Source organism: Chaetomium globosum, genomic scaffold, assembly GCF_000143365.1.
Source record: "Chaetomium globosum CBS 148.51 scaffold_1 genomic scaffold, whole genome shotgun sequence".
In the NCBI taxonomy this organism is placed as follows: domain Eukaryota; kingdom Fungi; phylum Ascomycota; class Sordariomycetes; order Sordariales; family Chaetomiaceae; genus Chaetomium; species Chaetomium globosum.
Genome location: NT_165976.1, coordinates 5,562,011 through 5,575,302, shown reverse-complemented (window position 1 = coordinate 5,575,302; position 13,292 = coordinate 5,562,011). Strand labels below are relative to the sequence as shown.

At 56.1% G+C, this 13,292-nt stretch overlaps 6 protein-coding genes across 6 annotated transcripts; 5 read left to right on the top strand and 1 right to left on the bottom strand.

The window, feature by feature from the left end:
- Nucleotides 1-706: 706 nt before the first annotated feature.
- On the top strand, nt 707-2,304 carry CHGG_01807 (uncharacterized protein; the record flags this gene model as incomplete). Its single annotated transcript, XM_001221027.1, has 2 exons — nt 707-1,980; nt 2,058-2,304. 2 exons carry the CDS (start codon nt 707-709, stop codon nt 2,302-2,304), a joined length of 1,521 nt encoding a protein of 506 aa, XP_001221028.1.
- Nucleotides 2,305-2,636: 332 nt separating this feature from the next.
- Nucleotides 2,637-3,998, bottom strand: CHGG_01806 (uncharacterized protein; the record flags this gene model as incomplete). Its single annotated transcript, XM_001221026.1, has 1 exon — nt 2,637-3,998. One exon carries the CDS (start codon nt 3,996-3,998, stop codon nt 2,637-2,639), a length of 1,362 nt encoding a protein of 453 aa, XP_001221027.1.
- A 1,663-nt stretch (nt 3,999-5,661) lies between these two features.
- CHGG_01805 (uncharacterized protein) lies at nt 5,662-6,847 on the top strand (the record flags this gene model as incomplete). The annotated part of the gene is made up of 2 exons (XM_001221025.1): nt 5,662-6,206; nt 6,292-6,847. The coding sequence occupies 2 exons, from the start codon at nt 5,662-5,664 to the stop codon at nt 6,845-6,847; spliced, it is 1,101 nt and encodes a 366-aa protein (XP_001221026.1).
- A 1,597-nt stretch (nt 6,848-8,444) lies between these two features.
- CHGG_01804 (uncharacterized protein) lies at nt 8,445-9,073 on the top strand (the record flags this gene model as incomplete). The annotated part of the gene is made up of 2 exons (XM_001221024.1): nt 8,445-8,591; nt 8,786-9,073. The coding sequence occupies 2 exons, from the start codon at nt 8,445-8,447 to the stop codon at nt 9,071-9,073; spliced, it is 435 nt and encodes a 144-aa protein (XP_001221025.1).
- A 281-nt stretch (nt 9,074-9,354) lies between these two features.
- CHGG_01803 (uncharacterized protein) lies at nt 9,355-9,964 on the top strand (the record flags this gene model as incomplete). The annotated part of the gene is made up of 2 exons (XM_001221023.1): nt 9,355-9,639; nt 9,728-9,964. The coding sequence occupies 2 exons, from the start codon at nt 9,355-9,357 to the stop codon at nt 9,962-9,964; spliced, it is 522 nt and encodes a 173-aa protein (XP_001221024.1).
- Nucleotides 9,965-11,350: 1,386 nt separating this feature from the next.
- CHGG_01802 (uncharacterized protein) lies at nt 11,351-12,141 on the top strand (the record flags this gene model as incomplete). Its single annotated transcript, XM_001221022.1, has 2 exons — nt 11,351-11,573; nt 11,639-12,141. 2 exons carry the CDS (start codon nt 11,351-11,353, stop codon nt 12,139-12,141), a joined length of 726 nt encoding a protein of 241 aa, XP_001221023.1.
- Nucleotides 12,142-13,292: the final 1,151 nt, after the last annotated feature.

The window sequence follows — 13,292 nt, the reverse complement described above, 5'->3', positions numbered from 1 at the left end:
GAACCGCCCTCTGCGCAATTTTTTAGCATAGAACAGATATCCTCGCCTTCTCTCTGCCAAGGAGTTGTCCCGAGGGGGACCGTGGTGAGGCGGGTTGGTGCAGGTGCCGAAGTCGTTTGATATTTATGCTGTCAAGGGGATTGTGGGGAGGGTGTTTGGGTTGAGTCCGTTGAGGGTGAGGCTGGTGTGGGAGACGGGCGAGTGGGATCCCGTGGGCGGGTTTGATGAGGCCGAGGGGGAGAGTGAGGAGGAGGATATGGAGGCTGAGTGGGAGCGGAGGGAAGAGGAGGGGGGTTCTACGGGGGAAGCGGCTGGGTTGGAGGGGAGGGGTGGGAGGTGGGTGAGGCGTGAGGTGGAGCTCAAGGATGGACCGCGCCAGTTTGGGTATTGTGTTGATGGGCTGGAGGCGCGGATCAGGGTTGAGAGGCGGTAGCTGGTTGTTGAAAGGTGGTTTTTGATTGAGTGCAATCTTGTCATGTTTGTTTGGTTGACAAAGGTGAGGAGGTGATTGATGTCTTGCCTGCGCAAAGCCGCATTGTTTGTTGATTGGGGACCGATGTGTGAAGGCAACGACGATCGGTTCGGATAGTCTGGCCGAACCCAACTTCAATCTATTAAGACGCTCCGACTCTCCCTCCCCTTCCTGCTCTTGATCACCACCACACTTAACACCATTACCACACATCCACCTACCGACCAAACCACCATGGCTGCTCAGCCGCGCTTCTTCATTGTCCGGCCCGACACTAAACGGGTCGACGCCGATGGCAAAACCTACATTATCCCCGGCCCTATTGTTCCTCTCGTTGCGGCGGATGAGCTCCCGGAGTGGCTCGACATTCCTAGTGCGCCGCGCAACCTCTCGATAGAACAAACCGTGAACCTCTGCAACTTGGGCATTGCCAGCAAGAGCAAGGACCCGTACGCCGTCAAAATCATCCAACATGCCACACCTGTAGCTCGTCAGAGAGCTGCTGCTGCGAAGAACCTAGAGGCGAAGTCGAGCAATGCGGTCGCTACCCTCGCTACTCAGCCTCCCTCTATCACACCTGCTTCTGCCTCCAATGACGAGAAGGCCACCGCTACGACAGCCACACCGACAGCCCATCGGGTAGACCGAACGCGAGCCCACGAGGACGAGACCCATACCGGCGCCGTCAGCACAAGCACCACCGCCGCTTCGATCCACAACCCACAAGCGCCTCCACCGCAGACGCAGTCTGAGCACCCAACCATGACGAATACCAACCCGGCTCCCGGCAACAACACCATCGCCAACAACACTAACTACTGCCGTCACTGGTGCCGCTACGGCAACTGCAAACGGGGCGTGCGCTGTCGCTATCTGCACGCCATGCCCACGACCACCGCCGAGCTAGCCGCCATCGGCCTGCGCGAGATCCCCGCGTGGTGGATGGCCGCCGCCGCCGGTGTTGGGTCCAACTCTACCCCGTCCGCGCGGCTGCGTCCGCATCAGCACCGTCAGCCACATCAGTATCATCAACAGCAGCAGCGACAGCAACAACAAGAGGAACACCACCACCAACAACAACAACACCCCCAACAACACCACCCGCAACACGCCCAGCAGAGCCGTCATCACCACCACAACATCGACAGCGGCCGCCACTCCCAGAACCACAACCACGGCCAGCCCGACCCGGGTGCCGCCGCCGCAGGTAGCGTGGGCAGTGACGGGGTGCTAGACCCGCGCGATATCCGGTTCGCCCTCGCGCGCCAGCTGACACTCCGCCGCGCCCAGGACCACGCACACGCCCATACCCAGACTCATGCCGGGGATATTGCGGCGGGTGGTGGTGCTAGCGGTGCTGGTGCCAGTGGTGCCGGTAATGGTGGGAGTGGTGCCACCGCCGCCGCCGCCGTTGGCGGCCGAAACAGAGGCAGGAAAGTCCAGTTGCGAGAAACAGTGGCGTTGCTTCGGGAGCTGGGGCTGGGAACGGGCGGGTGGTGGCCGCGGCGGTAGTCATGCGAGGCCGAGGCGCAAGCGGGGGGAGATCAACCCGCTCCAGAGGGTGTACGGGAAGGGGGTGGTGAAGAGAGGGGCTGTGGTGGGGAGGCCCGGAGGAGGATCTGGTTGCTGTTTCTGTTGCTGCTGCTGATGATGATGATCATGATGATGGCGCCGGTGGGCAGATGCAGGATGGGCTTGCTGCGGAGTTGGAGTCGGGCCCGGATCGGGGTGATGTGGTTGATGGCGGTGGAGAGGAGGGTAAGCGGGTGATGGGTGGTTTTGGGCAACTTGTTGTTGCTGCGGAGAATGTTGACAAGCTGGTCGATGTGTGACGGTTCAAGTCAGGGGTCAACGGAATAGGAGTGGGTGAGAAGATTGGGCAGTCACCCTTCTGAACAGCGGTACGGTGCCACGAGCACTGAAACTAGACATCACAAATAATGTAATATCGAGCGAATCAAATTGTATAATCAAAATTGCATTCTGTTTGCTGTTGCATCACTGACCGCGAGCTAGTGGGCACTGATAACCCATTGCACATGCTCTCGGGCTACACTACATAAGAAAGAAAAGAGTGACGACCTACGATTCATACCAGTCATATACCCATATCCTTACCCTTATCCCAAAACGTCCGCTACCCTACCAGAGGAGTTTCCGCAGATCACTGGAAACGACCCCTGGCATTATCGCACTCCTCCAAAAACCGGTACACGCCCTCCAGCCCCTCAAATTCCTCCGAACAATGCTCTCCCGAGCTGCTCAGGATCGGCGGCGACATGCTTTCATAGCCCTCGAGCTCCGAACCCGAAGAAACACGCCATGGGTTCTCCTCGAATTCCTCCACGATAAACGCGTCCTCGACGCCGGAAGAGAGCGACGATGTTCCGGAGCGGTGCGACCGGAGAGAGCCCCCGGGCGAGGTGATGGTGTCCTCGCCCTTGGCATCCGGCGCGAACGGGAAGCGCAGCGCGACGTCAACGGCAGGGTTGGTATCAAAGCCAGGATCTTGGCCAACCACCCCCCTTTTGACACCAACATCGTCGCACAGCCGCTCGACTGACTCAGCGTCCATGCCGGGGAACCGTACCCTCAAAACATTGCTCTTCTCCAAGAAGATAGGAAGATCCCCCAACCCAGCTAGAGACTTCAAGTCTGTCATGATGGCCGCTAAGTCTTTGAGCGCGCGGGCAAAGTCCACGGAAAGGACGTCAAGGAAACCCTCGGCGTTAAGCGTCGCGCCGGCGGCAACCTGCTCCTCCACGCTCATGAAGGGCATCATCACGCCGAGCGAGCTGAGCGCGGTAACGGTGGGGCTGATTTTGAAGTCGATAAAAGCACCCGGCATAGGGCGGTGAACCATCATCGCCTTGGCCATCGTCATCCGCGCGTCGCTTTGTGTGGCGCTAATAGCGCGGTATTGCTTCTCGCCGTTGGGGCCCATGCCGCTGAACTGGGCTCGGTGGCCCGAGAGCCAGAAAGCGCGCATCGCCTGGCTGACGTTCTGGATGACTTGTGCCGGAGCGGCGGGGGTATGGCTAAAGTGGCGAGCTCCGCCGATGCGACCAGCGCCCGGGATGCCATAGCCGCCTGCCGTGCGACCGAGAGTGCCGCCGGTGAGGTTCGGGCGGAGAGTCGACGCAAAGGGAGCGCGGCCCGTGAATTGATTGACGGCGCGGGAGATGGTCGAGGTCGGGAGCTTGGAGCGGTCGAGGCGGAAGCCGGGCTTCGAACCGCTGTGGCCGCCGGTGCTGATGAAGCGGCGGACGGTAGCGTTGAAGTTAGAAGACGAGTACCATTTGGCGCCGCCGGATCGCTTTTGCTGGCGCAGCCATGCCGCAGGATGGACTGGCTGGCGGGCGTTGCCGGTGCGGACGGCGATGGGTTGAAGTTCGGCGTTGAGAGGCCGCGTAACCGCTGCTAGCTTGGAACGCAGCATTTTGGTCGCCATTCTCGTGTTGCTAACCAAGTGCATGCGTAGCATGCGCAAGGCCGCGGGAGCCCACATCCCCGCTGTGGGAGACATGGTGCTGGTTTGGCAAGTCGTTGAGTCCCAGAGCCTGGAGAGGCTTGAAGGTGAATGGGATGCAAGAGGCAACCACTGGGAGGGAGCCAGCCGCGGGAGCACTCGGGAACTTATCGGGAGGGTTGGCTATCGATAAGCTTATCGCCACAAGCGCTACACAGTATGAATACCACGAACAGAGCGACCGAAAGCAGAACAGAAAAGTGGGTTACCCGACCTATCTTATCACACCCCACACCCCAAGCCTTTTTATGGTCCAAATTTTTCCCAAGCTCCCACAGCTTTCCAATTCCAATTCCTCCAACACGCGCAAATCGTCGGTCGACAAGGTAAGCAATCACTTTTCTCATTCCGCTGCACAGCTTCCGTGATGATTACCTATCCAATATCGAACAATCCAACTCCGACCAGCCCGTGGGGACAACAATTCCGCTGAGAGCACAATTTGGAGCGACTTGTCTGGGTCTGGTTTTTCTGACCTTTGCTAACGCGTCCATCCAGTGTTGACCAACTTGAACGCGCCACTTGCTGTTTCACATTATTCGGCACTCTCTTCTCAAAAGGTTAGTCGATTTTTATTATTTCCTCCCCTCCAAGTGATGATCAATGTACAATTATAGGGAATTCCTCATGCCGAATACAATATGTGGAACCACTTGTTTCAGCCTTGTCTGATTTGGACTCTTACCTCTCGGTTGTTTATTGTTTTGTGTCTGCATCAGCGCGCTAACAAGCAACCGCAGGTATGCTTAAACTGCTTCTTCCATCTCCTGGCACTATGACGAAAGTTTGAACGAACGGGCGGACATAAACGAAGCCTCTCCGCCTCCCCTCATCAAAAGCAGGACTGTACATCCTGTGAGGGGGGGTTTGGAGAGAAATTCTTGTTGAGAACTCGTCACCTGATTGTGCCCTTGCCCATCGACTCGATGAGCGCTTGACGGATCAAGGATTTAACTGACTTTTCCCCGTCAGGTAATACACTCTCCCACCGGCTTGTTCAAGAACCATTTGCATGATGATCTTTATTCACACTGTTTGATCTACCTTCGGGTGGAAATGAACACTAAACAAAATCTGATTTAATGAGGTACGTTCGATTCGGTTGAAGGCGACGCCGACCCAAACGCTAACATCCCTGGCAGACTGAACTTGATATCTGTTTACGATGTCTGTACCGCAACGGTTGCGTTCATTTGCTGACCACTTTGCTGGCCAGGTAACTGTCGAGCATCTTGATCTGTCGTTTAGACACAAATGTAAGTTGAACATTTTTCTTTGTACCACATACCTCCATGATGATTTCTTTCCTACCTGTTTTAATTAGACTCTGAGTTCATCGTGACGAGACAACTTCACCTTGGAGAACTGATGAGGTGTCAACACCGTTATTCTTGCGAGCCATGAGTTGAGGGTCATGCTAACTCGCTGTCAGTCCAGGTCTGTCTGCTTTACCGTTGGTACGGTCCCGGTATTCTAGTCTATTATGCTCTAGTAGCCATGCACTGTCTTTCAGCAGAATATTACACATTATCTCACACTTCAATGTCCATCTCGCAAGTGACCGTGACGTAACGCACATAAGAAACTGGGCACCCTACTGCCGTAGCTGCAACCTGGCGTTCCATCCCACGATGCACCGCACAAGGTCCCAATCTCCATGATGGCCGACCCAATCCGTCACCACAATCCCCGTAGCGACATCCCCGATCTCCAACTCAGCGGGCCCCTTCCCCGGCGCCCCGTGCCCCATACACAAATACTCGATCATGGACGGATTGATTTTGACGGCGATCCGATCCGGCCAGCAACTGGCATTGAAGAAGTTGCTCGCACTCAGAAAATTGATAAAGAGCGGTGCCGCCTTCCCACCATTATCACCAGCACGACGCGCCCCCACCCCCTGGACAGCAGCAGCAGTAGCAGCAGCCGCCGCCCTCTGCAGCCCCTCCTGCGCAAACCGCACCTTCTGCCGGATCTCCCCGCCGTTGCTAATGCCGTAGTAGTCCTGGATCCGGATCGTCCCGCTCCCGCACGTCCCGTCCGCCACATTGTCCGGCCACACCGATCCGTCGATGCCGCCCCCTCCGACGCCTACTACTCCTCCTCGTTCTGCTCCTTCTACTCCCCATTCGGAGGCTGGGGTGTTGCGGGGCAGGCGGAAGCGGCGGATGAGGACGATGCGGCCGCGGGCTTGGGCGAGGGTGGGTAGGTGCGGGGAGGTGTACCATCGTGGGGCATTTTGGTGGTGGTGGGGATGATGGTGGTGGTTGTTGATGTAGTAGGTGTGCAGGATCTGGGCGAGGTCGGCGTCGCTGCCTCGGCCGGTGCCCTCGCGTTTGAGGGAGAGGAGGATGGTTTCGGAGGGGTGGGCTTCGAGGAAAGGTGTGGAGGGTGCTGAGGAGGGTGGAGAGGTATTTGGGGCCGGTGAGGGAGATGGGGAAGGCGGAGTGGACGAGGCTGAGCTCGGGGATTGGGGGTTTGGTGGCGGTGCTGTTGCTGTTGCTGTTGCTGGAGGGCGGGGGCGGGGGCGGGGTGTAGACGGGGCAGGAGACGCGCACGTCGAGGAAGCGCACGCCGTTGTGGAGCTGGTCGAGGACGGGCACGGCCTGGCAGCGCACCGAGGGCAGGGCGACGTGACAGGTGGGCGAGTTGTGCGTGCCGGGGATGGAGAGGGCCGAGAGGGGCAGCGCGTCGTCCAGCGTCGACATCCAGGAGGCGAGGTTGGCCGAGCTGAAGAGCGCCAGGTGCGCGTGCTGCGGCAGGTAGATGGCCGTGAACTCTTTGGTTTCTTCTTCTTCTTCCTCTGCGTCTCTGGGGAGCGCTTTGAGGACTATGCTCCGCCGTGACGCGGCCGGGATTTCGGCGCTGTAGAGGTGCCCAGTGGCGGGATCCTCAAAGGTGAGATGGAGGTGCTCATGCCTGGCTGGGTCTGGAGCATAAACGGAGGTGTGGCATTCTGCAAAGGGAGAGATGGTCACACCGGTAATGTCGTGCTTTGACGGTGGTGGCGGCTCCTCATGTTGCACGGTTGCTGCAGAAGGGAGAGGTGCATCGGGTTCATGGGAATCCTCAGGGTTGGTAGCGTGAGACGAAACTTTGACCAGCCCTTTTGCCTTGTGTAAGTGCGGATGCGCATGAGATTCCAGACGCTCGACCAGCTTAAGCTCCAGCAGAGTGACGGTAAGATTACGAATTGTGAGAGTTGGGAGCGGCGTGGGCAATGCTGCGGCCGCAGCTGGGCGAGATAGTGCAAGACCCATCTTGCTCCTGGAGTTCTAGGGAGGCTTCTAAAAGCATGGGCAGTTCCAATCAGGCTTTCCGAGGTTGGCTCCTTTCGTTTTCTCGAGTTCAAGTCTCAAGATGACATGACATACGCCGGACTGGAGTGATATTGGAAGCCAAAGATAAAACCCTTGCTTGATTGGGTAGTAGTAGTCGGCGGGCAATGATGGGAATGCGGCGTGACGGAATATACGACGTGCTGAGCCGTGGGGATGAGTGAGATGACGACTCGATCTGGAAGTTTGTTGATCTGTTCATGTCCGAGCTCCCTAGATGCTTATGTAATCATTATCACCATCTTTTCTTCCTTTTGTTCTCCTTCGCTAAGTTGTCAATGGGAAGTAACTAAAAGATGGAAGGTTGTCTTATTGGGCCCAAGGGCGTGTTCCTTTTTGAAGTCAAACTGCCGAATTACCTATATCACACCATAACTATCTGTGATGTTACTTCTCCTTCTGGACAGGCATGTAACTAGCTGCTGAGGTAATTGTGCTTCAACCCGAGACAGTTTCAAGTTGCATACAAGCGCTAATTTGATGCCAATAAAAGGAAGAACTTTGGTTCACCCTAGTATTGTCTTACCTATTATTGTCTTAGCGAAAAGTTCCTGGGTTGATTACCGGAGCTCCCCGGGCGTGGGGCCGGGTCTTGGTCCACTAACAACTGCAAGGCCGACAGACTCTCTAACACAACGCACAATTCAACTTCAAGCATCAGTTTTCATATTTGGGTACATAAATATGCCCACTGGTATTGCCATTGCAACTAGGCGGTCGAATAAAGCACGAAACCCCAGCACAGTTCTGGCCATGCTCATACATGTTTAGTATACCAATAGGTAGCTGAGACTCGACCACAAAGGACACGATTGAATTTCTCAGGCGTGCATCTAAGAGCTCAGAAAAAATATTGAAGAAAGGAGACATGCGGTTTGACCAGTTCTGCCGAGGCAGTAAAATATCAGGCTTGGATGGTATAGGTTTGTATTGCAATCATGGAGTTATATAATCTCGTCTCAACTAGGATGTAATCTCCGTAGCTATTGTTTTTCTCCTCTAGCTTTACCTAATTATTGATTTCTTCTCTCGATTCATACCTTCTCGAGACTCGCATCGTTCGTGCTGAGCTTAAGTAATGAATAAGTCAGCAAACTTAGCCACCATGTCATCAAACTCGACGCAAGGATATCCAGGGGGGATATACATACGCTCTGCCGAGAAACGTGAGCATGTCGGACGCAAAGAGCACAATGTAAAAGGGGAGGGGAAATGGAGTGAGTATCTAGCAAGGGCTTTTCGTAACTGGCCCGTGAGTCAACCGCGAGCCGGCTGGTGATGCTAAAGGGTATCACGTGATAGTTTACGAGCACAGCTTTGGCGAGGACGGCCTTCCGTCCGGGCCAAGCGAAGGCTTTTGGGCGGTCGGCCAGGTCTCCAAGGTGCATCCAAGGAGAGCTTCTTTGCTAATTGGCACTCGTCGATGTACCTATTTTTGACTATCAGGCCAAGGCTCTATCGGGGAGGAGGAACGATGCCAGAGCATTGCCGGGGACAGAGGGTGACTATGAACCACACCTGTCTCTCGCAATTGATCATCTAATGGCATATTTTGGACAGGAATTAAAATCGTCTCTCCATGGCTTTATCGAGCTGCAGGAACAGATTGATGAGGGGGAGGGCGGCTCGGGTCCGAGCCGCCCGGACAGCCGCCACCAGGGCATCACAAAATGTGACAACGGTAACCGGAGCCCCCGACACACGCGTTCGTTCTCAGTAACTCCGCGATGGTGAACCACAGGTCAAGCGTGGTCGACCGGACGTCCGTCAGTTCGTTATTAAGTTCCGAACCGGAGTTAGCTGGATAAATTCAGCTCCCAATCTGAAGGTTGGGGGAAATGGGTTTGGGCTTCAAAATGGCCCGGTTCACATCACGGGCCTAAAAATGGATGTCGACGAAGTCCGGTGGGAGGAACGTATAAGTACGGGCATGGTCGAGGCGTGAGAGAAAGGCTGTTGGATGAGTCCACCAACAAACCTTGCCATCAACACCAAGTCTACTCATCACGGACAACATGCGCTTTTCGACTCTCGCCGTCACCGCCTTCGCCAGCTTGGCGCTCGCGCTCCCCTCCTCCGTTGGATCGGTCGCCCCGCGCGAGGACAAGGAGTGCATGACTCGCGAGGAAGCCGCAGAGATTGTCGAGATCTACAAGCGGCTCATCGCCAACTACACGCCGGAAGACGCCGAAAAGTACTGCGCCTCGGATTTCGTCGACCGGTCCGACAGCATCAACACTTTCATCCACCGGCCGTTGGGCGAGCCGACGTTTGCGACCAAGGAGATCTTCATGGAGGCGGTACGTCATGATGCTCCGAGGCATTTTCGGTTGGCGATTCGCGGAGCTGCAGCTCGAAATGGCGTGGCTGACGCTGTTGGTTCATTAGCAATTGTCAAACCCCCCGTTCCCTGTCGAGGTCGACAACATCGATGCCGTTGACTGCGAGGCCATCGGGCTGCGCTGGCATGCCACGTTTGGCGCGGCCAACCAGCCCAGCCGTGGGATTACTCTCATCGGGACGACCAAGCGTGAGGGTTGGTGGCAGATCAAGAGCTTGGATGTCGAGTTCAACAGTCTGATCTGGCTGCTCAACATGGGCGGTAGCTACACCTGGGAGGGTTAACATTATCGTGAAGAGGTTGACCAAGCCAGTATTCCGGGTGAAGTCTGGGGAGAAAACGATGTGGGCCCGAAAGGGGGTTAAGTGATGTTGTGTGGCTGTGTGTTGGTTGTTGATGAGGTCCAAATCGAAAAATCCAATAAAAAGGTGCTCTCAATGGTCGTCGCTTGTCCAGCAATCACCGCTCGAAGCGGGCTGCAGAGAACTTGTGCGCGGGTGGGCAGGTGCTCGGCTAGGAAATTGCCCCGTGAGATGCGACACGTCGGTCTGAGTTGGTTGGGTCGAGAACCACTTGGATAGGTCTGCTGAGAAATGCACTCGGTTGCTCCGACGGCTGTTGCTCGATTGAGACGACCCCGATACTCAGTCCGACGTCCTTGCGCCTCTCTCATAGGGCTGCATGGTGAGACTGGTTGATGGTGGCTTGTCATCTGGAGAAGCCGGTTGCACTGCTTGTCGCTGCTTGGCTCTGAGTTTCTTCGGGAGGGAGTCAGCAGCACGAATCAGTGATGCCCAGCACTGCGGCTGAAGGATTCTGGAGTTCTGGGCTAGGCCTTGCTTCGCCTAGCGCATTATGGTTTTTGTCATTGAAAAGGGACATGGTGTGGTCGGAGCAATCCATTTTTGGCAACCAAGACAACCCGGTGGAGGACTTGCTGACTTGCCGATTTCCGAGTGCTTCTTTTTTTCAAGTTTTGTGGGTTGCGCGAGCGGACTCCTGGGCTTGATGAAGTGACAGGCGCGCAACGGGCGAGGATCCGAGCGGGTTCCTGCACCGAAGCGCACTCGAGGCTCGTCTTGATTGGCTCTTGCCCCTGAGAAAGCCTGGACGACCCACTAAAAGCCGGGGGTCTCGATGGCAACATTGGATGGTGCGTGCCTTGTGGACCGGGCAAACCATCAACTCGTGCCATGGCAAGGAATGGCAGGAGAAATGAAGGCGCCGAATGCGCCAGGGGTATCGTCGGTATCGGCTGGAGATCCGGCCAATGAGCTTGGCGTGTTGGTGCGAACAGGCAACGGCTGGGTGCCAGAAGGGTCGACTCTGCGAGAGATTCGAGGAGGAGCCGACCCCCGTGTCATTTTATCCAAAAGGCGCAGCAGCATGCCATCCCCATGCCATCCCATGCAATCCAAGCATGCACGCACAAGTCAGCTTGAGGCTTGGTTGCACTGAAAACCGCCGACCTCCCCCCCCTCTCCCACTTCTTTTTTCTCTTCCACCCTCCAACGCGTCTCTGCCTGTTAAAATCGTGGTGCTCAGCCGCAAGTCATTCTTTTAAAATCCAGTCACTCTTTAAATCAATTCTAGTCGCTCTTTTATCGACCGTCGTCCCTCCTTCTTTCTGCAGATCACCGTTGTTGTGTAACCGTCCCAAAACAGCAAAGATGCGCTTCTCCATCACCGCCCTTTTCGCTTTTGCGACCGCCGTCATGGCTCAAACCGAAGGTTTCAACGTCATTACCAAGCCCGTAAAGGGCGAGAAGGTCCCTGCCGGATCGACGTATGAGATCGTGTGGCAGCCCAGTGCCGCCCACCCCGGTGAGATCACGATCGGCCTGCTTGGTGGAGCCTCTCCCCAGACTCTATCTGTCGTTGACACCATCGCGAGTAAGACATGTCCGTGCACTCTGTTGAAGAAGAACAACGCCACTAACCACGCTTGCGCTAAACAGAGGGTGTCGATGGCGAGGATGGCACCTACAGCTGGAGCGTGCCCTCCACCCTGGGCGACCTCGCGACGTACGGCATCATGATCACCCTGGAGTCCGACGCCAGCGTCTTCCAGTACGGCTTCCCCTTCCAGATCGTCCCCGACGAGAGCGGCAGCGAGAGCTCGGCTGAGCCCACTGCCACTGCCACCCCTACCGCCACCGACGACGACTCCGAGACCACGACGACCACCACCAAGGCCTCGACCAAGACTGCCAACACCAAGTCCGTCACCAGCACCACCACCGTGGCGGTTCCCTCGTCCACCATCGTCTCGTCCACCGTCCATGGCAACCTGTCCACCACGGCCAGCCCCTCGTCCACCATTACCACCAGCGTCATCTCGGAGAGCCCCAGCCAGACCGAGACCTCCACCTCGAGCATTGCCACCAACGGCGTTGCCTCGCTCGCTGCTGGCTCTTTTGCCATGCTTAGTGGTGTCGCCATGGCCGTCCTTGCTCTCTAAGCATGGTCGTGTGGCTGCTAGGATCTTCTTTTTTGTGAGGTGGTAAGGGTTTTTGAGCGGGTTTTATGTGTGGATTTTATATTCCGGAGCTGCAGTATCTGCACCAAAATGACTAGTCACCATAATGGCATCACGAATGGAGGGATTTGCATTGCAGTGTATCTCGTTTGGTGTGTGGCGGCGCGTTTGATGGCTAGGGGAGAGAGAGTTTTGCGGGTGGATAGCATGCTGTTCGTCTAGCCATGGCGTTGCTAAATGTGATACCCCCTGTTAATATCTGAGACACCAGATGGCCAAAGTGATGCAGCGCCTGCATGCAAGTTGCCGTCCAGCTGCATCTCGCCGTCCCCGCCAACCAATGCATTGTTGCTTCTTTTGGGTGCATGCAAACAGAGCCGAGTATTCGATGTGCACCTCGACTGCTATTGACCGCATCTTAAGATGGGAGGTACATGTATGTAGGTACTTATGAGCCCTTCGAACGGACATGAAATTGTTTGGTACAGTGCTACCAACCTCATTCATCGAGCAACCATCTGACTCCTTGATCGTTAATACTGCAACTAGGTAGGGAGTGAATATCCCAACAAAGTACTCCAGCGCATCTAGGTCTACCGCAAGGCGTAATAAAGTATTGACGACTGCAACCAAGGTAGCTACCGTGCTGCCACACGACAAAGCATAGACCTCACGAATGAGTATCATCACCACCAGCAACCTATCAACCTCGCCGCAAACCGTTTCTTCACTCCCACACCAACCGATACACAACCACTCTCCACTACCGGGACGGACATAACACAACCCCATCCCACCCCCCAGCCACTCAGCCCCAAAACGCCAGCGCCTGCTTCCCCAGCGAGCTCTGGCCCGCAGCATTCGCATGACACCCATCCTGAACCTCCCCCCTCATCAGACTTAAAATCACCAGGATAGGTAACATTCAGCGCAGCATCCGCACCAGCACGCCTCGCCAAATCACCGTAAGTTGCGGACCCTGCGGCCACGCCAGAAGCAGCTCGTCGGATTATCCGAGTAGAGCGGCTGGCACGTGACATAAAATCTTCGCGCCTGGGGACGGCATGCTGGCGGGCGTTCGCGACCAGATGACGGAACCTCGTCGTAAGTGGCGCCCGGGTTCTGGAAGATGC